Source organism: Marmota monax, unplaced genomic scaffold, assembly GCF_021218885.2.
Source record: "Marmota monax isolate L192 unplaced genomic scaffold, Marmota_monax_Labrador192_F-V1.1 WCK01_AAM20220418_F8-fsc00003, whole genome shotgun sequence".
NCBI classification, from domain to species: Eukaryota; Metazoa; Chordata; class Mammalia; order Rodentia; family Sciuridae; genus Marmota; species Marmota monax.
In genome coordinates this window covers 14,690,892-14,715,644 of record NW_026694084.1, presented here as the reverse complement: position 1 = coordinate 14,715,644, position 24,753 = coordinate 14,690,892, and the positions used below count along the sequence as shown (strand labels likewise).

General features: G+C 35.3%; 1 protein-coding gene across 5 annotated transcripts in view; it reads left to right on the top strand.

Moving 5' to 3' along the window:
• Positions 1 to 24,753, top strand: part of Angpt1 (angiopoietin 1) — a 236,205-nt gene that overhangs the window by 178,007 nt on the left and 33,445 nt on the right. For all 5 annotated transcript variants that reach the window (XM_046464877.2, XM_046464876.2, XM_046464875.2 and 2 more), the window contains 2 exons: positions 8,175 to 8,276; positions 17,627 to 17,793. In XM_046464877.2, coding sequence (XP_046320833.1) covers positions 8,175 to 8,276; positions 17,627 to 17,793 — 269 coding nt within the window. The remainder of the gene's footprint in view (positions 1 to 8,174; positions 8,277 to 17,626; positions 17,794 to 24,753) is intronic.

Genomic DNA, 24,753 nt, shown 5'->3' with positions numbered 1-24,753 from the left:
CCCCAAAGTAAACATTAAAGTAAGCAAGCAGTATCTTCCTGCTGTCACCTCTCTTTTCTGTACCACCCCTGTTATTTTCTTATTAAAATATCCATGCCTTCATTCAGTACTATTAAGTGGATGCCATTTATTTGTCAGTCACTATCCAAAGACATCAGTTTGGAATAAACAGTTTCCAGTGTAATAGTGATAAGAGATATTTACACAGATAGCTGTAAAATACTGTGGAAGAGTTGTGATGCAGATGGTTTTTCTGAAGCAGGGAATATGGGGAGCATCGTGGTGAGGCAGCCAAATAAAGTGGGATTAGAGGTGAGAGCAGAGCTCTCAATGTGTAAAAGCTTTAGCTAGACACCCAAGGTCCAAAGCAGATTGCCTACTCTTGCAGCACAGACAAACTTTCCTCCCCTCTAAATTACCTGTCACAGTCTCCTTTCTTCTGGGTACTGTGCAAATGTTTCTGGAAGGCCTTCCTTGATTCCCCAAGCAGACTTGCAGGACTTTCTCACTACAAGTTCTATGAGGCAGGGACTGTGTCTTTTTTTTTTTTTTTTTAAGAAAGAGAGAGAGAGAGAGAAGAGAGAATTTTAATATTTATTTTTTAGTTTTTGGCGGACACAACATCTTTGTTTGTATGTGGTGCTGAGGATCGAACCTGGGCCATACGCATGCCAGGCGAGCGCGCTACTGCTTGAGCCACATCCCCAGCCCCAAAGGGACTATGTCTTTTTATTTTCGATTTTCTGGAAACTAGCATGGTTTCTGCTTATAGTAAGTCCTCAATAAGTATGTGCCAGGATGAATGAATGAATGAATGAATGCTGATGATAATGTCAACACTTTTCTGTAGTATACAGTGAGCAAATATAACTTTGTCTTTCTGATAGTTGGTTTCCTTTGATAAGCAAGATACATGAATCTTTGAGACTAGTTTGCCAGATGTCTTGTCATTGCTGAGACAGAGTCTGGTTGATAATTCAGGTCAAACTCTGTTTCTCTTTTTACTGCTGTTATCTCTCTCCAGATTCCCAAAGTTCTAATATATTAGGTTGGCTCAAAAAATTTTTCCTCTTTTCTGGGACAACATTTTCTTTCCAAAAGTGACCTTTGAGGGTTTTTCTACAAGTGGGAAAAGGATGGGTGTGAATAAGTACAGGAGGCAGGAAAGGTGGCACGCACAGTTCCATATATTGCCCCCTCAGTTACCTACCGGACAAGTTTTATTTCACCTGTTCTGTGCAAGATTTCATTTCTCTCAAATGCTCACGGTTTAAAACAAGACAAAAACTGTGAACATAAAATGGTAAGTCTGAGAGTGAGGAGACTAGAATAAGAAGGAAAGTTTGGGTATACTAAGGTCATACCTATGCTTGAAATCACAAACACACTCACACACACACACACATACACACAGAGAGAATACACATAACATATAGGAAAGTGTTTAAGAAACTGTCCTGGGGTAGGAGAGGGAAGCAAAAATGAATATACTCTTGATTTATCTACAGAACTGCCTTAAATCTCAAAAAACCCCTAATTTATTATCAGTCAAACCGGAGCTTATAGCTTGAAATAAAAACAAAAATGTCATTAATTAAAAATATTAAGTGACTCTCCTTTTAGATTTTTGAAGATCCTGTGGTATGTATCAAAACAGAAACAGAATTTTCAGGCTTTTCAGATTGAGAACTTTCAGACTTCTAGAATTTTTCACTACATCACCAGTAATACCAGGTGGCCCTTGCGGATGGAGAGAAGCAATTTAATTCATAAAATTCAGTTCATATGTAAGCATAGCTCAACTCTAGTTCAAAATATTTTGAGATGCAAACGATGCACAGACTATATGCAGAACCACTGCTCTTGTTAGGATAGGAAAATATCCTTTTCTAACTCACAATCTAGGAGAATTTCCATATTTATAAAAGAGCAGGCTTAGGATCCACTTTACTGGTTCAGTGGCTGCTTCTCAGTTGTTTACATGGAGACAGCATGATTTAAACTTATGCTTCCCCCAAATAGTGTATTTTACATAAAATGGAGCTTCAGAATTGTTCTTGGATAAATAAAATATTTGAGAAATCTATTTACGTGGGGGAACAAACCCAGTGCTCCTTGCATGGTAGAGATGTTTTCTACCACCCAGCCCCTAAATCTGAAAAAAAAAAAAGGTAAAACATTAAATCCACAATGTCAAGTCACTTTTGGATGAAATTTCTGAGTTGTGAGCTTATGAAAAAATTGTAACTTGAGCAAGTTCACAGGAATATCAGAGTATATCCATGAGAGGCAAATTTTAGCACTGTAGAAACTGCTCTAAAAATGGCTTCTCAAAGGAAAGACGTTCTTACATGACTTGGTCAGGACTATCAGTAGGTTTAGTTATGATTGTATCAATAGGTTTAGTTATGATTGGGTTTGTTTTTATTGGAAATAAAACAAATGGTAGCAGAGTGTGACAAGAACAGGGGTGACTGAGCTAGGGGGAGAGAGACTCTGAACTTAGGTGCTTCCTTTCTTACTTTATTCCCTCCCCTTTATGATCGTGGATTCTCTCACAAGCGGTAATACTGCTCTATTGTTCAGACTGATGTAACTACATTTATTTTTAATAAGTAACACATTTTGACTTAAATCCCTTATTATGATCACTTAGTGTGACCCTGGTAAGAACACATATTGTATGAATTTCCTCAAAGAAATTCAGAAGCTGGTTAATGCATTGGTTCAAATGTACAGAGCATTAACGGCTTGCCAGCTCCTGATCTGACTGCTTTTCTTTCATTTGCGCTCACTCATTTATTCTTTTCAAAAATCATATGAAATGAGTGTCCCCATTACCTCTATTTTAGACAAATAGTTTGCCCAAATGACATAATTGGTAAATGTTGAAAACTGGCTTTGAAACAAAGGATTCTGACTCCATATTGCACCATCTTAACTAAAGGCTTAAGCAGGATGATTATATTAGTGATGACTGAAGTTGCACAATTCATAATGTTGAACATGAACTTACTTCCAAGTGACATAGGCAAGGGTTTATTATTAGAAAGAAAGTGAGTAAATTGATTCATGTTCTTAACTATCTACCTCACTCCCCACTATCCTGTAATTTTACTTTCTACTTCTATCTGATATAAAATCAATGATGTTTTCTTAAACATGTAAAAATCACTAAAAGAAAACCTTGTTTTTTGGACTTTTACCCTTCTTAATAGACTGGGAATTATAGATAAAAAGTTTGGTGCTACACTTGGATATGCTTAGCAATAGTTTTGATCATTTTAATGCCTTCAAAATTTCAAGAAATTCAAAACAAGCCTATAAAAATAACCCCAAATACATATACTATGGAATGTGAACTAATCAATAAAATTGGGCTATTTTAGACAATTGATAAGATCTTTTAAAATAAGTTATTCATCTTTTAAGCAGTGTAATAGTTGCAAATTTAACAGAATTGTTAGTCTTTGTTTTGCCTGACATTGTTCCGTGCTAAAACAGAAATGTTTGCAAAAGCTTGAAAAGTGTTGTCTTTTCAAATGTCATATGGTTTCCTAGGGTGATTTAATTTTTCAAGAAGATAGAAAAATGAGAATTCCATCTTTTACTTCTTTCTTTTTTGCTTTGATAGTATTAATGGCTTGTGGTTATTTCCTTCTCTGAATTCCCTTCAATGCATGGTACTAGGAAACAGGATTTTCTCTTTCATTTCATAATTTTCTAAAACCAAATGCCCTATAGCCATCTTAGTTTCATCCAAAAAAATAAACCATTAAATCATAACACTTATTGTAAAATATTAAAAATTTGCTCTGAACTCATAATTCCCCTAATTCTTGGAAAAGGACTATAACAAATGTGTTAAGACTTTTTGATTTAAGGTTATGGAAAAATAATTAATGTCCACAAAGCTAATCATTCCAACTTGTATGAAAAATAAAAGCATAAAAAGTATGTGAATCAAATTTCCCCTTTTTGTTTGGGTTTAGACCGCTGTATTATGTTAAAAGGTGTTTAATGCTCGAGAGCTTTGACCTTGCCTGGGATAGGAGCCAGTTCAATCTTTTCTTGGATAGAAGTAAGCCCAAGTCATATGATCAATACATGCAACAGGCATAGTAAATGTAGTGGGCCTTGTCCACAGGAAGAATCGCCAGATAGCACTGACCACAGAGTGCTGGCAAGTGAACTTTTCAGGTCCTTTCATGTTTCAAATCTTTCTGAAACTGATCTTCTATTTTCTGGAACTTGTTTCATCTGTTAGGCATAGGATTTTAATTTTTATTCTGACTATTGACAAAATAACTGCTTTTTTTTTTAAGAGTGAATCCAACTTCTTAAAGACTGAAAAATACCATGATCAAAGATTAGTGATGCCAATACTGTTAACTAGAAGCCAGTGAATATAATTGTAGGGAATTTTATTGAACTTCTGCATATTTTGAATTTTCTATATTCCATATTATTCATAGCAAGTTAATAATATAAATCATATGCAATGTTCTATATAATAACCATATTGTAATATATTAAATATTATATACACAGTGATATTATATAATATAAATACATGTTATCTGTAAAATGCATGTAAGAGCCGGATGCTATTTGTGCACACCTGTAATCCCAGTAGCTTGGGAGGCTGAGGTAGGAGGATCTTGAGTTCAAAGCCAGTATCAGCAATTTAGCAAAGCACTAAGAAACTTGGGGAGACCCTGTCTCTAAATAAAAAATATTAAAAAGGGCTGGAAAAGTGGCTCAGTGGAAAAGTGCTGGATTCAATCTCCAGTACCAAATAAATAAATAAAATAAAATGCATGTAAGAGATAAGAACAATGGCAATGCCTATTGCTTGCAAAATAATACTCTAAAAACTCTATGCACATTGGCTCGTTTAATCCTCACAAAAGATGTAAGAGAGCAGATGTGGGAATCTGAATCTACACAATCCAGCACTCAAGTCTGTGCCCCTGAGCAATGTGTCATTCTGCTCTCTTATACCCAAATTCAACAAATGGAGACTGTTCGACTGTTATCATTGCTGCCATGGAGTCTTGATAAGAATTGTGACATATGTCAAATCCCTTGACCTTTCAGAATCTCAGCTTCCAAACCTGTAATCTGCCTGGGTAATTTCTACCTCCCCATGAAGCTCTGTCTCTCTCTGGGTCTCTATCTAAGATGCAATCTCAGCACTTCTTAACATTTCCAAGTAGCTGGGTACCTTCTTAAAAGGGAAGTTGTCTTTTCTAAAAATTTGTGAGTGATTGTAAAACAAAGCCATAGAATTTTGATAACACTTAACAGCCATTAAAAACTAGACAGCATAGTTTTTTTTTTTTTTCTATATATACTCTTTTCTTCTGACAGAAAGAAGAAGGGTGAGGGAAAGAAAGGAAGGAAGGAAGGAGAAAATTTGGGATTACCAAAGACAGCAGGGTAAAATTTAATTGAGAAATGAGTGAAATTTATTTTCCTTAGCAAAATGTGTCCTTGACATTTTCATTTTCCTTTGTTCTGATTTAAATGTCATCAGGAAAGTTTCACCTGCTGAATTACCACCTATGCCCCCTTTTAAGCTGTGCCATCTGATTTTATCCTCATAGCAGTCCTGCAATCTCTCAGATCAAGATCACTAATGGCTTCTTCATTTCAAATTTACATATATATTTTCTTAATTTTTAGTTATCCTGATTTCTCTCAAATATTTGATTATCACATCCCAAACTCAGCATATATACCCAGTTTTGTTTGCAAGTTTTCTTATTTTATTTTTTTAAATATTTTTTAGTTGTGGATGGACACAATATCTTTATTTTTATTTATTTATTTTATGTGGTGCTGAGGATCAAACCCAGGGTCTCACATATGCGAGGCAAGTGCTCTAACACTGAGCTACAACCCCAGCCCTCTTATTTTATTTTTATTATATCTCTATTTGTTCATCAAATATTCTTTGAATACCACCTTTGGCTAGGCAATACTATAGGCCCTGAGAATGGCAGCAAATGACAGCGAATACCTATCCATCTCTAAGTTACTGATGTATTTAATCTCCACCAGTTATTCACCAAAGTCCACTCATAGACCCTCCTCCCTCTCCCATCCTCATATCTCTAAATCCTTTTTGTTTGAGCTCTTTAAATTATGTATCTATTTTCATGTGACCAACTGCTGATTTTAAGTACATTACTCCCAACAATTTTGAATTAGGTAAACATAGGGTTCAAATCCTAAATTCAATTCAAATCTTGGACCCAGTACTAATGGTTAAGTATAACCATTGGTAAGTTTCTGAAATACTCTCACTTTTTTCACAAATAAAATGGAAATGATAATCATACCTTCTTCATAGAGTTTTTGTGAGATTAATGCATATAAAGTGCTTAAGTTACCTGGCACTTAACAAAAACACCATTGTTAATGACTTCTTTTTATCTCCTTATTCTCAGTAAAATTTATCCTTTGTCTTATCTCCAGATGTTTCAGTAGAACATCTCTAACTTGTCAATTAACACTTCTTTTTGGATAGCTACCTAAAACACTAAATATCCCAAATCATCATCATTTTCTTCTCTTGAATGTTAGCTCTTTTTATAAATCTCTCATTTAGATCATTGTCACTATTATTCTTTAGGTCACTGGAGTTAAAAGTTATGGATTTCAGTGTCTCTTAATCCTATAGGATCAGTCACTATTGCAACTTTGCAGTGTTTTGAGTTGATGAGACATATTTTATTCATCATAATATCCTCAGTTGTAATGTCAAACCAATGCCCAAGAACACTTGCTGAGTGAAAAAGTAAGTGAATGAATAAATTAGAATTAAGGAAGATGAGAAACTAATTAGAGGTTAAGGACAAAGAGCAGATGGAGAAGGGTCAGTAGCGGTAATGCTGGGAAAGGGAGGGCAATTTAAAATTTATAATCTTGGAGGTGAATCAGTTCCGAGGAATGACATACAGGGTCGGTGGCTGTTGTCAAGTTAGAGGGGAGCCCTCAGGAGAGGCGGTTGTCTTGTTTCATATGTTCGCATAGACATGTGTGTCTCCATTCCTTTCACTCTGAGGAAGTACATGAGTAGTTTGCCCTTTGAATGACAGTTGTTTCCATTGCTTTCATACCCTTTGGCCATTTGTGCTCCAAATGTAATGCCACAGGGAAAACATTGAGGTTTTTCCTTTAATCAGAGCTTAGTCCTGTGTCTCCACCGCCTGCCTGCTGTGGCTGTATCATATCCACACCGTCAGCCAACCTTCAAAATGCTTTAATATTCAGTTGCTGCAGAATGGTGTTCCCCATAGCCCAGCCCTTGAATAATCAACTGCCACATCCATGCTACAACAATTCCAGTGATTGCTCTCCAAAGATCATCCCATCACAGATGCATTTCCCTTCTAGGGTGGACTCTAGGGAAAATGAATCAGTTGTTTAACTAAATGCTATTACATTTAGAATAATTGAAATAAGCCTAAGTCTTTGAAAGATTTGGATAACTTTTCCACATGGGAAAGAAATGCTTGTCACAGTCAGAAGGAATATAGTATGTCATGTTCTCCTCTTATTGTTCATGACTAAAACTTAAGCAAATAATGTGTTCTCCATGTGCTGAGGACCAAATTTTGCCCCTCATGTAGTATGTAGCCATCAAGAATAATTATCATAGTATGTAAATATCTAGCAGTTATGAAATAAAATATGAAATAATGAGATATTTATATATATACATAAACTTTTTAAAAATTATATTACCCAAAACTTTAATCTTATATTACCAATACTAAAATATTGAAAAAATGTGAGTTATGCTTTAAACATAAAATGGCCTAGTTTTAGAAACTTTAGTAGCATTTTAAAAATTTAAACTTATACAAGTGCCTATTTCCATTTAAGATGTTGATTTTTAATTTTTATACTCTGAGACTGAATTTTCAGCTAGCTGATCTAAATTTTTACAAGGAATTGATGCATCATTGATAGAATTTGATCAGAAGTAACTCAAGTATGAATTATGGGAAGAAATAAGCAATATGTCTGAATTAATATTTTCCCAATGTAGTTCTTTTTCTTGCAGGTCTTTAGACCTATTTTCATTTTGAAATATGTCAGATACATCCTCCTTTAAAATAAACATATTTCCCCCCTGCCTTTCTTTTCCCTTCTTCTGCCAGGTATTTTGCAACATGGATGTGAATGGAGGAGGTTGGACTGTCATACAGCATCGTGAAGATGGAAGTCTAGATTTCCAAAGAGGCTGGAAAGAATATAAAATGGTAAGATGGGAGAATTTATGGTGGTGTTTGATGTTTTTTTCACAAAGTTATCTTCATCAGATTATATGATGAACCTTTGCATTTTTAGATGCTTTCAAGTTAATTTAAGAATTAAAATGATGCTTACATTAAGGACATTATTTTCATTAGACACAAAACACTCATAACTCATTTTGAGTAAATGATTTCCATGTGTGCATCAGAAAGAAAAATGTATTACTATAATTATTTCATGAACTGCTGTGGATTGTCTGGATCCATTCCTATTTGAATGAGGGTGGGGGAAGCCAGAACTCAGATCAGGCAGGATGGGTGTCCTGCCAGGCAGGTATTAGTAATGGCCTCACTCGGGGCTGGCAAGGTGTTGCTGCTGTTGAATGAGTTCCTCCACGAGAGCTTTCATGTGGCTCCTCTGGACTTCTCTGAGTACCCAGGGTTATCAGGCCCTTCCTGTCACAGTTGGCATCCCCACGAACAGGAGATACTTTTAGTCTCTTTTTAAATTTTTAATTTGTTATATATGACAACAGAATGCATTACAATTCATATTACACATATAGAGCGCAATTTTTCATAGAAATGGCACAGAGACATCTCCACTGCTTTCTATTGGTCAAAGTTGACCATGGGCCCAGACAGATTCAAGATGAGAGGAGAACACAAAGGTAAGAAAGGAAAGACTTTGTTCATTGGTGCCTCTAAAATAAGAGCAGCCATACCATTGTCCTCTCAATAGTCATTGCCAACATTCTTGTAGCTGATGTTTTCAATCCTTAGTATGTGCTGGTCTTATCTAATTTTTATATCAAACTGATTATTTAATACTATCCCTATTTTAAGAGGAAACAGATTAGAGAGACCAACCTTTTCAAGGTAACATAGCAGATGATTTAATTAATCCATAATCCAATAATCTCATATTCAGTGCCTAAAATATTGACTATTAAAACCTGCTGACAGAATGTCAAATCACAGTAAAAGATGAGGATTTCCCTTAATGAGTGAATTCTCATTATTTTATATGTAACATTTATGAATAACTTTGTTTCGAACTCTTGACAAATTTTTCTCTCTGAAGGTGAAAAAAAATGTGACGGAAGTTCTATACTAGAAAAGTTCCATCTAAGTACCTTGTAGACAGTGTGAAACCTGTGGTTGGTTGAAATTATAGTTCACCAATTAGTAGGTTCATAGTTGGTTTAATATCATCAAACAAAGGGGTTTTAGTTCATGAATGGTGCTCTCTAGGGCTGTCACTTTATATAGCAGATTTTTATGAAATACTCAGCTAAACTCTTAGCATGCAGTTTAATTAACAATTTGGAGGGATATGAAGTTGAAATCCAATGTCTTTAATGAACCATAGACTCAAGATAGAAAGGTAGGCTGAGACCAACAAGACAGAATTCCATGGAGAGACTGGTGTGACTCAAAGTTTTTTTGTATTGTTGGCTGCTGAAAAACAAAGATTAGTGTACTTACTCTACATTAGTAGCAGGTTTTAGGGCACAAAAAATGCAGAATTTACTCTAAGATGTTTTCAATTCTGGAGGTTTTTAAGTGGACAATCCTAAGAATTACAATCAATATGTGAAGAATCTGGAAATCATGTATGGAGCAAGTGAATGGTTTGGATTGTTTAACCTGAAGAAATATTTGAAAAGAATTAGGCATAGTCCTGTCTGATAGCTACCTAATTAACTAACTGGATGGAAGCATGTAGTACCGGAGCCTCCTACACAAAATGTATACTAGGGACCAGCAGCATTAGCATCATCTGGGAGCTTAAAGAAACACAGGACACCAAGCTCCACCCCCCAAAAAATTACTGAACTAAATTCCACATTTCTACAATACTTTAAGGGGAGTTCTATAATGAATGGGGAATATAACATAAAAGCAAAATTTGACTAAGTAAAAGCAAAACTCTCTAGTGCTAAATTCTTTCTAACAATAAATGGACTTTCTATTCAGGGGCAAGTCCCCCCCCTCATCAGTGTAAGCACCCAAGTAGGAGATAGATCCTCGTTTTTCAGTTTGGTTATGGAGAATTGGAATGGTAGTCAGGCTAGATTCTAAAACCTTTTTCTATTTACATGATTCTATAAACATACGGGGGTGGGAATTAGACCTAAGTTCTAAAAATGGACTTGAAATATGCATGTATTAGTAGGTTTATTCTTTACCCCACTATTTCTAAGTGGGTTGAGTTTAGGCAAATCTCATACACATACATTAGCTCTCTCATTCATTAAAATGGGACAACGATTATACATTAGGAGTCTTTCAGGGATGCTGTGGAGATTAGTAATCATATTAGTAAAGCACTTGGGCACACTGAATTTTTAATAAACACTAGCTGTTATTATTATTATTATTCAAGATTAAAACATCAAAGTCTTCAAAACGTTTGTTAATTTTGCCCAAAGTATTATTTTGTTAACTACCTTAACTCATGAAAATTTTCACCACTAAAATGGGATGTGAAGAAGTTATCCAAAGTCAAACAATTGATATAGGATCAAGCAAATCTGAAATGCATTATTATTAAAATTAATGATAATGGAAAATGAACATAAAGTTGTCATCATTGTGATTTCCCAAAATGGTGAATTATTAGCTGTAAACATCTGCTGCCTTGGCAAGCCAGGCACATTAAGTAAGAGATACTGACTTGTTAAATATGGAATCGATTCATGTCTTGTAAGTATTTACCAAACAAATGAATCTACTTTTAAGCAATTCTTTTTTGTTATTGGAACAAGACTGGGATTATTCTTTAATCATAGTTTTTATGCAGTTTGTCCTTATCCCTTTTCTGAATATGAAAGATTATTATGCTTTATTCAAACTTGAAATATTTATCACCTCAATGTCAATTTTTCATGGTCAGGAAATATAATCAGCTCCAAAATTGTAAAACATTCTGGCAAAAATGAATCTGAAGACTTTTTTAAAAAATTAAAATAATTCATCTTATGTCACAAGTTGGTAATATTCATCAAAACACATGGTAAAAAGTGTTTCATCTGTTTTCTTCAGAGCCTTTTTTTAAAAAACCTAAAGACAAAATAACACAATTCTACCACAAATGGATATGGTCTCCTTAATGTCAATTCTTGTCAATCACACCTATTTCTATTCCCTGCATCAAGATCAAGTGAACCTGCAGTCCATTTCTTCAGCTTGGGGTGCACATCCTTGGGGGAAAACAAAGACTTCCTGGCCTGCACCCGCTCCTCTTCAGTCTTCCCCCTGTACTGTGTGTGTGTCAGGAGGCTACACTTCCTTGGACACTGAGTGTAGCTATAATATTTCATCCCGCCCTTTCTGCCTACTTCTCTCCTTCCCTTCTCTCTGGTTGATATCTGTGGGTTGTCTCTTGCCCCACAAGGTTTGTGGAATTGTGTGTTACAGTTATCAACCCATGAAATTACAAATATGTATTATATATTGCTATCTTTAAACTTCTCTCAGCATAAGAGGTTTGCAATTTATTTGGTTCTGGGCATTGGCTTTAATCCTACAAAAAAGTCTTTTACCCGAGTTTTGTTTTCACTTAACCTTTTTTTAGGAGGAGATGCACCAAATCTGGTTTATAGATTTGTAAAGATGTTTGCTAAGGGAGAAGTCAGGAATGGGCTTTTATTGGAGACATTTAGGGACTGATATTAGCTCCTTCAAGTCACAAGGGCACCATTTAGCAGCCTCCAGTAATAACACTTACAGCAATGCTTTTGCATATAAAGCCCACTGAAGCTTGGAACCCCAAATAGTACCCTAAGTGACCTAACTTTATAGTAAGCAGTGGCTAATGCCCTGGAGACAAACTTGCTTTGTATTCAAACCCTCCCCCGCCCCGCAACAAAGCTTCCTTTGACACAAACATTTAATTCTGAGCATCATACCTTCTGGGAGTTCTTTATTTCTGGAAAGAAAATAAACACACATTTTTAACCGCATTTTAAACATCTTCAAAATAAAAAGAGAAAAATGCTCAAGAATTTAAAAATTATGAAATAAACAGTTCTTCTGCTCTTTCTTGAGCTGGAAGTCTCAGCAATTAGTGTAGATGCTTTTAAATGACTCTAATTGTGTATTACTGCACCTTTGGAAAGCCACTTTTCAGGCCTATTTTCTTTAATCATTTATATGAAAAAAGTTGAACCTCATAGGACTTATACCCATTATGATAAATTAAGAGTTCTTATCATTGCTTTCATTAGGAGTGTATATCAGAAATAGTTGTGGAGCTCTTTAAAAACAGAGGTGATTTAGTTTCCCCATGGAGATTTGGATTTGGTATGTCTGAGGTGGACTTATTGAAACCCTGTCTGGTTTCAATTTTGTTTCTTCTATAAAAAGTCAACACTTCCTGTGATCATTATGAGACAAAACAAATAAAGTATCAGAGACAATAATTTTATTAACTTGGAAAAAGCACAAGCCAAAATTGAACATTTCTGCAGGTTTTAGCAAAAACTAATGAATGTTGATCTTTCACCTACATGATTTTTTTTTTAAATAAAATGTGCCTCTTAAGGCCATTTTAAAGTAAGTATTATTATTATTATTATTATTGTTAAATTCTAGTATATTTTGACCTTTTATTAAACTCCCAGAGGAGAATTGAAATTGATCAGCAATGGATCTGAATTGTGTTATCAGAATCTTTTATATGATTGTAACTGACACAACTAAACATAATAGTTTCATGAAACTATATGACATAGCATCCTTGGATTTTACTCAAGAAAAAGAAGAAAATCTATTTTTATAACTAACATTTATTTATTTACTGCTATTTTTAACATCAGCACAGTATTTTGTAAAGCTTCAGTTTTTATTTTTATGGATGTTGCAGGATATTTGAGCTGAAATACCAACCTGTGGTAAACTGTTATATGCAATAGTGTATAAACCTGTACTTTGAGATGTGCATCAGTGATTTCAGTAATTTAGGCATGGATTTGTTTTTTGTTTCAGACAGTCCTGCTTATATAACCAAAACTTGCTTCCTGATATGGAGGGATTTTATGCCTGCCCTACTCTGATAATTTTGTCTGATTAGTATAATCTAATTTGCATCTGAATAGTAATTCCACCTTATATTTATATGGTTCTCCACCTTTGGTTCATAGCAGACTCACCGGTGAATCCTTTTAAATATCGAAATCCCCAAGCCCACCTCAGACATTCTAAATTCACTCTCCATGGAGAAACTAAGTCATCTCTATTTTTCAAAAGCTCCACAGCTCACTCTTTGTTCCTTCCTCCTTCCCTTCCTCCTTTCCTTCCTTCCCTTCCTTTCTTCCTTCCTCTCTCTTTCTCGCTCTCTCTCTCTCTTTCAATTTAACCCAGTGGCACTTTGCCCGTGAGCTACAGCCCCAGCCCTTTTTATTTGTTGTTTTGTGACAGGGTCTTGCTTAGTTGTAGAGGCTGGCCTCCAACTTGCCTCAACTCCCTTGAGCATCTGGAATTTCAGGAGTGTGCCACCAACCCTGGCTACTCCACAGCTTTTTAAGATATGCGCCTCTAGTTGAAAGCAACTATCAGAACTAATCATTTATTAGCACAAGTATAAGACCTTAAAATTGCCTGTTTTGTAGATTTTAAACATGTGGAACATGGAGAAAGAGCGATTAAAATAATAGGACCAAGGGAGAGTTGAAGGGGAAAGATCCTCTTTTAGAATTGAGAAGCAAAATTGAGCTGGTCTATACTTTCATTTGTACCAGTTTAATCCCAGTTATAGTCAGTGGGCTTTAATTTTTCATTTGGTAATTAATTTCTTGGATTAAAATTATAGTATTTTTTGTATACACAAATAATCAACAATACATTAGTCTCCAGTGTCTAAAAGCCTTTTAAATAATTATCTCAATATTCCCCTTGTTAATTTTCAGCAAAGACAAGACCCTGGAATGTTTTGTTTCCTTTCTTACATGGAATAGAAAGAAATCTGCTTACTCTCAAAGAGCACATAGTGTCATGGAAGAAAGGCAACCAAACAAAATGACTAAGTCTTGTGATATGTCTTCTAACTATAACAACAGCAACACCTTTAGACTTTTGTTATGTGGTTTTCCTGTATCAGCACTCAGTCAGGTGCCTTAGGCATATTGCATTCTTACAATGTTGTATGTGGAATGCTCTAGATTACTGTTTTGCAGATAAGAAAACTGAGGCTTCGAAATAAAGCAGAAAATCCCTTAGTAAATATGTCTCAGAGAAAGGCTTTGAATTCGAGGAGAGATAGGAAATGGAGATTATTTAATTTAAACCAAGCCTTTGTTCCTACACATCAGATGGGCAGTTGTGCCTGATAAACTATCCAATAGACAGCTTAGTAATGTGGGAACCCATTCCCATTTCCCCTTCTTTTGCATATTTTTCATCTTTATGATGTAACAGCTGTTTCTGCTTCACTGCATTTGGCTATCAGAAGGGTTCCTCCCTACATCATCTAACCGCCATTTTGATTCATGGCAGTCAAATATTTTGCTCATTTGGACAGTTTTTTGGGAAAGTGCATGAAATTCAATTTTGGTTTCTAGAGGTCAATCCCACCACTTTCTTTTCAGTTGCTTCTTTCTGAAAGAAGAAAAAGCAAACTGTTTAGAAAGTGGTTATGTCCCTCCACTCGGGGGGATACACAGTCCTGCATGCTGAGACAGGGACCAGCTTTTGTAGGAAGGACTTTAATGCTTGTTCATTTCTGAAGCTCATCCGAGATCACTGCACTTTTCCCTGGGGAAGCTGGAGAGTTTTATTCACACAAGGCTTTCAACAGCATGGAAATATGTGACCTAAAACTTAACACTTCATCATTCCCAGCCTCTTTATTCACATCTAGTATAATTGCTGAATCCCTTTTCAATGACTACACAGAAAAGGGAATCATCAAGTGGCCATAGGGAGAGTTCTGGCATGTCTGAGCTGAGAAGAAATGCAAAGAAAACCCCAGTGGTCTTCTTTTTCTTCCCAGGGGATGCTGCAATAAAGAAAGTGTTAATTCTTTGACTTGCAGCCCCCTGTAACTTTTTGTTCTGGTTGTGCATTGGAGAAGGTAAGCTTTGCTCTTTTCCTTGGTATGTAGCACCAGCTGCCTTAAGAATATATAAAATTCTTAGCATGTTCAAAATTGCTCTAGTATTTCCTGCCACTATGGAACTTTTGCAAAGTGTGACTTGAGTATCTTAGGAGCAGAGAAGCAAGTTATTCCAGCCACTGGAATAAATGCAATGAATCCTGTATTTTTGCTTTGAGCTAAAGGTAGATGATCTTCAGTACAATTTGAGTCAAGGATGTTCAATTAATCAAGAAACTAAGTTAAACTGGGGAATTATTTTAAAAGTGTGCATACATATGTAACACATGTCATTTTAACTTTAAATATAAAAATATGTGTTCATTTACCCACTTTTTAAAATGTAAGACCAAAGTGTGTGATTTGGGGTCAATGGTTTCTCTATAAAACTTTCTCATAAGAGAATATACCCAATGTCTGGTTTCATTTCTGTAAAATAGAACAGTACTTAAAGACATATGCAGAGTAATATAAAATTTAAAGTCCTCTAAAATTCCATTATTCGCAGTCTTATCAGGTTCTCAGCAGCACTTAATTCAAAAAGATTTGAATGATTTGTTTTTATTGAGCAAGTCTACATATTTAAATTAGATTTTATAAAAACCCTCTTTCCCCACTAATATTTAACCCATTTGCATAACACATTATAAACATCACCACCATAATAACAGAACTGGCAAAAAATGGTTATGGTACCAAACACCACGGCTTTTGGCCAGCAATTCCATTGGCAGAGGCAGCAGTGCCCTGTGTAGTTAATGCAATTTGAGTCCACTCTGGGCACCAGCACAAAGAGGAATGGAGAACATTGATTCGTTGCTTAGTTTTGTTAAAGGAGAAAGCCATTATAAAAACTTCTCTTGTAATTAGACTCTATAAAACTGATAAACATTAAGTGTGAAAGGAAGAAAAAGTTTTCTAAATTCTGTCATCTATACTGAGAAAACAAGAACTGCCATAATTATTTTAGCACTTTCCTCATGGATTAGACATTTATTAATAAATACCTCAGCTAACCAGAATTTGTTTCTTTGTGAAACATTGGGAGTGTGTCCTGTCATTACTGAATTTCTTTTAAATGCGTGCATGACAAATTAAGGACTTGATTCAGATGCAGATTCATGTGTCTTGTTCTCAGATATTTGATTCAATGGAGAGCTAGGTGTTTTTGTTTTTAACCAGAACTCCAATGGTGATAATTCAGTGGGGCAGCTGAGACCCAACCATATTGTTCACACACACACACACACACACACACACACACATTTAAGATTACTTCTTTGAGTGTGAATGTAAAGTGCTATAATATTTGTCTCCCTAGCTCCCTATATGGATCTCCCATCTGTGTCAGTAAAACAAATATGTAGGCCAAGAATTGAACTGATCTTCAAGTATTATTAGGCAATACTTTCTTAGACAATTGTGAATATCCCAAATCTAGAATGCCAGCAGCTCCTTAGGTCACCAACATCTCCAACACTTAGAGTTGGCTCACATTTGGGGACCACTTCTCTTTCCTCCCACAGAGAAACTATTTTGAGTACTTAACAGCCATGACTGGGATTGCCCCAAAGAGAAGAACGGAGCCATATTGAGATTAAGAGGCACAGTGGTCAGCCATGTGTACTTACTCAGCTCTTACCAGTCAGCCTTCCAAACCTACATTCATGCCAGTGGAGCAATGTGAATGATTATGGTTGCAGACTTACAGATTTTCTTAATAATATTAAAAAATAACAATGCAAAACTGCTCAAATCAGAGGTCTAATAATCCATAAAGTATAGGTATATAATTGGACTCCTGAATAGACACAAAACAGTATTATTAAATAACTTGTCTGATTCTACCCTGATAGTCCTCAATGAAAAAACACTACTCTGATAGTACTCAAATTATATTCAAAAGAATAACCAGAATTTTAGAAACATATTTGAAAGCAAATGGAATCGAGGAGGGTTTTCTGGTAAAACCTATTGATCAAATTCATTTAATCCAAAAATACTTTATCCATATATATATATATTTGATGAACACAGATTTTCCTATAATGAGAATTAGACATAAGCCTCAAATGGAAGCACGTATAACAGAAGACTATTAAAGTAAATCAATATTAGAAAAAATCAGTGTGTAAAATTCTGAAAGAAATATCTTGACTTTAAAAGATAGTACTTTTTTTTTAATTTTTACTTAGAAAACAGGCTAAACATGAAAAGTTTCCCTCTGGAGTAACAAGTTCATGTCCATCTTCTTTCCCAGGGTTTTGGAAATCCCTCTGGTGAATATTGGCTGGGAAATGAGTTTATTTTTGCCATAACCAGTCAGAGGCAGTACACGCTAAGGATTGAGTTAATGGACTGGGAAGGGAACCGAGCTTACTCACAGTATGACAGATTCCACATAGGAAATGAAAAGCAAAACTACAGGTAAGTCTTGTTTCATTCAGCGTAGTACTTGACTACCTTTGATCTAGCCATTTAGGAATATTCGTGAAGAAGCCTGAAAGAAAATGATGAAAATCATCTTTCAAAATGAAAAAAAAAATCAAAAACAAAAACAAATCAAAACAGTAAAGACTTCTTACATCTTACTTTTCATAGACTGACTACCTTTAACATTGGCTTGAATTCTAGTGAATGATGAAATAAATCTGAAGTATAATATGGTTGTTGGTGTTGTTTTAGTTATTGCTATGAAGTGTACTGGTTCATACATGTAAGATTCATAACATAAGTGACTACAACTCAGTGGCTTGAAATAATTAATTTCTTCCCTCTACCAAAGCATTTTTGTTGTTGTTGTTCTGCTTTCTTTATCTTCCTTAAATTATTATTTTTCTAACTATCTTGAAGGTGACAAGAGAACAATTTAAATATTTTTGAGTGATTATAAAAGAGGAGATGAGACATAACTAAAAGGTACTTTTTTGTTTGTAAATAATAATAAAAGGGTGAAAATAAATCCAATAATAACATACATATACAGAATGCATCACTGGGATATAAAAATAGCCAAACTATACACTTAATTTTAGATGTTTCTGAATTGATTTTCAATTAGCACCTTTCATGCTAGAAAAATTAATTAAAACTATGGTTATGAAAACAACATGATGTATAAATTTATTCCTTATTGTGGTATTTCTAAGTTCCAAGAATTCTATTAGGCACTGGGCATTTGGTGGTCTCTAGTCATACAGACCTCACAGTCAAACTGTATTGCTAAGTAGTCATAGACACCTGATTGCTATTCCTGGAGAACAAGGAGAATATTTTAGGTGCTCTTATATTGCTATCCATTACTGTGATACTTGAAATGTCCTCCATTGTGTGTGCCTCGATTTTATAATTAGTAAATCTGAAATACAATTTTTTTTTTAATTATTGGTACTGGGGAAATTTAACTCAGTATTGTGACTACTCCCTGTGTGTCTTGGAATCATGATTGTATACATTAAAAGGATGGCACATTTCTTCAAGCAAATTGCAATGGTAGCAACCAAATCCTTGTGCTTTTTTCCAACCAGCATAGCTATCTCCTTGTAATGGGACTGTTTCTATTTCTTGTCTTTTTAAGACATAATATTCTTTAGGAATTTAAATCTTCATCTCTTTCATGGCTCAATTCATTTTCTTTCAATAGATTACATGTAGAATTGGATCCCTGGAGACATAATAATAATTTTCTTAATAAACAGTGATGATGTCACCACAACAGAGGGTGAGAAGTAGATCTAAAGGGTGGACAGTCCCATGGGAGAGCAAGGGTCTACTTAATAGCAATTTGAGAAACCAAAGATGAGACATTTATAAAATGCAATGGGGTGGAAGAAGAAATGTTTCCAAGGAGGTCAATATTTTGAGAGTTTTATAACAAGAAAAACCACTGTAAAACATCAGGGGTACTCTTATGTAAATGTTTTGACCTGAAACTTGAAACCAAGTGAAACTTGGCTAATGTCATACAGCTTGACAATAGGACTTGCAAATAATTAGTTTGGTCTTTTTCTAGGCTCCTGAAGAATTTGCTTTGGTTCATTTCCAGAATGTCTCTCAATTCTCTATAGGTGGTGGTGGGAGGTTGGTGGGGGGAGCTATGTATGTGTGCATACAAGCATGTGTGGCTGGGATAGTGTTAGGGGAACAAGGAGTGTCTAGGAAGGTTTAGGAGGAGAGCTGGCATCTGTTGTAGGGGTTGGATGTGTGGTGTGAATGCTATTTTGCCATCTGCATGAGGAAGGAACACTGGCCTCCTCTTGGAGTCCCCCCTCCTCTGGCCCCCGCTGCCCTCCTGAGCATTTCTCATTCTCTCAGCATCTATGATTCCATTTCCTCACCCATATGATATGGATCTATGACCAGAAAGGAAGTCTTCCCAGGTAGAGTGAGGTACACACTCTGGGATTTTCACTTACCTTTCTTAAGAAATTTGCGAACCTTGAGAATCAGGATTATAAAGCTAAAAAGTAACTTAGCAATTTATTTCCCAATCTCTGTTTTGCGGGGAAAGAAAGCTGAAGTCCAGAAAATAGACAACACTTTTCCCAAGGAATGAAAAAGACTTTTGCTTCCTGCCTAGTGCAGCATAGTTTCCGCTGTCATGCTGTTGTAGTGACCTCACAGATGGCAGATCTGCAACCATTACTTTCTCATGCAATTAAGCCCAGGATTCACACTGGTATCAAATGAGAAATCAGAACTCATTAAAATATAATGCTTTTTCTGGTGGAGGGTTAAAGGAAACATACTATAGAATGCTGTCATTCACTCTTTCAAAGAAAGGGAGGGTAAGCTTAAAATGGAAAGCTAACACCTGGAGATTTTCTCCCTCCCTAGGCCACCACTGCTTCTCCAGGGTCAGTGGCACCACCTGTGGCCCCAAGTTGCAACTCCAGCCATTCATCCTTGCTTGGAGGTACTCTTCTTCCATTCCTCTCTCTTTGTTCTGAACTGATACCCCTTCCTTTGTGATAAATTATTTGCTAAAATCATTTAGCAAAATGATTTTGACACTTTAGTTAATTAATCCTCATAGTGACTTTTTGACATAGGTATTATTAGACCCATTTTAAAGATGTGGCACTGGAGGTACATGCCTATAATCCCAGCTACCAGGAAGGCTGAATCAGTAGGATTGCAAGTTGGAGGCCAGCCTGGGTAACTTAATGGTACCCTGTCTCAAAATAAAAAATAAAAAGGACTGGGAGTGTAGTTCAATGGTAGAGTGCTTGCTCAGAATGCATGAGACTCTGAGTAAAACCCCAGTACCACACACACACACACACACACACACACACACAAAAGGAAACTAAGGTTTTGATCCACTTACCTCAAATTCAACTAAATTTCAACTTTAATTCAAAACTATGGAATGCATGCCAAATTTTTTTTTATATTTTTCCATTTTCCAGAATTTTCTTCTTTTGAATTAAACTTAGAAACTTCTCAAGTTTTCTTGTTTAAAAATATTCTATCTTGAAATTTCTATCAATTGTAGTCATAATAAACAGACCAAATTCAAAAAGAAAAACTTTTCTCATGCTCTTAACATATTATGAGTAAGGATTGTGAATGGATAGATAGGCTTACAAATGTGTGTGTGATACACATGTTTTCCTTTTATCCTCTGAGGAAACTTCAAATGATTTTCTCAGATAGAAAATAAAATTTATAGAACCCAAGAGAATGTAAAGGAGAAAAAATAATAATGTAAGAGTGTCATGATAAACATATCATGTGAAATAGCACACAATCAATGTGAAGTTATTAAATACCTCCCCTGGAGAGGTAGCATTATCCAGAGCCTCGTCATCTAACACCCAAACCATTATGGAGCCTTTCTGCTTCTAGTCTTGATATTCTTCAACATTTCTTCCACACTGTTGCTTGGGTGATTTTTTCCAACAATCAGACATGATTCTTCATCTCCATCATAGATTTGGATAACATTCAAATATCTGCAAGTTAAAGTCTGCCACTAAGACTCTTCATGATCTGGCTACTACCTACTTCTCCTGCTATTGCTGCCATATACATCCTCCAACTTTATCTACTAGATTTCCTCTTCATTATGATTATGTTCTAGTAACTTGCAACTTGCAATTTCCCTAAGCACTTCATGCCTTTGTTTAGACTATCTCCTTGCCCTACATACATAAATCCAACTTTATCATAAAGATATGTCTTAAAACTTACAGATTCTCTCTTATGCCAGGAACTTTTCTTTGATACCTACTATGGCAGAGGCTGTGATGTGTCAACCCACTGCCCCCTTCAGAGCCAAAGCACTCCTTCTCCCACCTCCCAGGAATGCTGTTGATGGACAGCTTCCAGCTGGGGTCCCCTCTCTAGGTATTGGTTATGGCTGAGAAGAATCACATCACCCACGGAAACCCCTCCTTTCTGCCAATAGATTTCATCTAAGGAGAGATGAATACAGAAATGTAAAACCCTTCTTGCCTCAATTGGGGACAATTTTGAATGACTGGTAAACGTCTACAATTCCACTTGAGATTAGCTGAGGTCTTTACTCCCTGTGATTGTGTGTGAGTACTATTTTCCCTTTGTTCAGTCTTGTCTCTTTTGCTCTGCCACAGATCCTAAGAGCACTCCCCTCTAAAAGGTCCCTATACTGAGTTTCCAGAGAAGTACATCACCCTTACTCTCCAGCCAGTTTAGATTTTATGCTCCCATTGTTCCGTAACACTCTATGGATAAGGATCTGGGATCCACACACTATGATGTCATTAACAAGTGTTTATTAAGTAACTTTCTCTCTGTGTGTTCTAAGCTTCTAGAGTATAGAAATCATCTTTATCATAATTCAAGACATATACCTATTAGCTAAATTATTAAGAGTTGATAACTAATATAGGGTGCCTATGTACTACATATACCAGATGTCTTGTTTTCAAGAAACTTGAAACATAGTATTTTGCACAAAGTCACAGTTGCTAATATGATGGAGAGTTAGAAATTTAATTTTGGTCTCATAACTACCCACCATACATATGGCCATTCCCCCACAAAGGGAAATCCAATAGCTAGTTTGGGGAATTAAATTAAATTTCAAAGCACATATTTTAACATATAATATATGTTTCTTCTAAGCTCATTTTTTTTTTCTTTAATAATTTCAGTGTCTATAGACTCATTAACTCATGTCTCTGACTCTCAATTTTCTGTCCCCAGGAATTAAAATATTTGTAATTATTTGTATAGCCCCAAAATTATTTTTTTGAACAAAATCACCTTTAGGTGTGCATTTCTTTTCTATTTTTTATGGATTTTGAATTCTTTAATAAATTATTAATTTTTTTATGTCTCTAATAAATACTTGAGAGTTTTATCAATTCAGGGATTAAAGCAACCTTTTACTTCTAATAAAAACTTTGCTTGTCCTAAAACAGAGTTAAAACAAATACATAATCACCAGCACCACAACAAATACAACTGGAAAGTAACAGAGTAATTGTGGGGTTGAAGAGATGTTATGGCTACTGGAAAAAAGTTCTGGCATAAGAATCAGAGATGGGAGGCTGTGAAGAAAACTGACTTTATCATCTGTAAGATCAACATGGCTGTGACTGTCATGCTTTCTCAGAAACGGGGACCATGGTGACTCCCAGGGAAGTCTGAGTTACCAAGCACATTCAGTCACCAAAATGGGACCATGAAAGGGGTACTCTGTGGAGAGCTATTGTGTTGGTGTAGAGCATTCCCCATGCTTGTGCACACAAGCATCTTGTGGTGTGTCTGGAGCTATTGCCATCATCAGGAAGCCAAGCTGGATGCTAAATGGAAGAGAGGATAGTGTGGGGACTGCCAGACAGCTCTATCTGATGATGTCCCTAGAGTTGGGCCACTTCTTCCCTTCCCCAATCTCATATGAAGTCCACTTTGCGGCCCCATCTAATACAGAGCTATGAAGGCAAGGGAATTTGGGAAAGAAGTTCCCAGATTAACGAGGTTGACAGTAGCACAATCTGCCCCATATCTTGGAAGAATCACCAATACTTGTATACCTCAGTTTTATTATCTTTAAGTAGGAACAATATCCTGTAATTAGATGGAGTATACAAACATGCTTTGTATTTATTAAGCTTAAATGCCCTACCAATATAAAAACTGTTTAGATTTTAAACACAGTTTTATCACAACCTATAAATCTATTATTGATTCATTAAAGATTCTAATGATATATTCTATATTGAAACAAACTTCTTTTGTTGCTTGGTAGTTATTCATCTATTTATTTGGATTCAAGTTTCTAAGCCAGGTTAACTCATTAAATTTGTGATCTTCTTTTGTCATCTTGAGCTAGACCAAGCTACCATAAATCCCCAAATGAACCAAATGTTAACATTAATTAGTCAGTCATTATTAATTAAGTGATTAGTTAGTCATAAGTTCATAAAAATAATATTTTTAAAGACTCCAGTTTTTCTCAGAATTTTTCTTTCTAGATTTATCTGATGGTTTCTACCTGATTAAATTCAAATTAAATATTTTTGACAAGAATGTAAGTGATATTGTATAACTTCCTATTCTCTTACATCCAAAGTCATAAAAGACCAATTGTTCCTTGATTGACTGAGCTAATTTTACTTCATTCGTCAAGGTTTGCGTTCTGTTTACCCAATGGAATATGTACTCTTCTCAAAAAACAAACAAACAAAAAAAACCTTATAAATGATTATAATGTATAAAGTACATAAAGCTGATCAGTTTTGAAGTATTTGTGGGAACTTGTCTGTCACTCTGATCCTTCTCTTACTAGGGACAAGCACAGCAGAGCACAGTTTAAAAATGATTGCATTACATTATTATAACTAAAAACACAACTTGCCAATCAGAAATAAAATTAATTATATATTTTATATATTTTTTTAGTTGTTGATGTACTTTATTGTCTTTATTTTTATGTGGTGCTGAGAATTGAACCCAGTGCCTCACACATGCTATGCGAGCACGCTACCACTGAGCCACAACCCCAACCCCAAATTATATTATTTTTAATAAAGAAACAAGCTAAGTAAAAATTCTCTAAACTTAATGTAATAAAAGCATAGTTTTAATGAATATATTTCATTAGAAAGTATATGTGGTTTTTCTTAAATCTTGGGCACAATTTTTTGTAATATTTGTAAGTGTTAGTAGATCCTATATTACAGAAGAATGAGTATGTCCTTTAACCAATAAAAAATTTGAATTAATTAAGTCTGAATGACAAAAGCAACAATTCATAATACCCCTGTTATAATGAGTAATCTGGCTATAATGTTGATAGTACACATTTGTGGATATTTACATTTTATTATTAGCATACCATTTGTTGGGTATAATGATACTTCTAGGTTAGAACTGACTAATTGATAGCTATCAGAA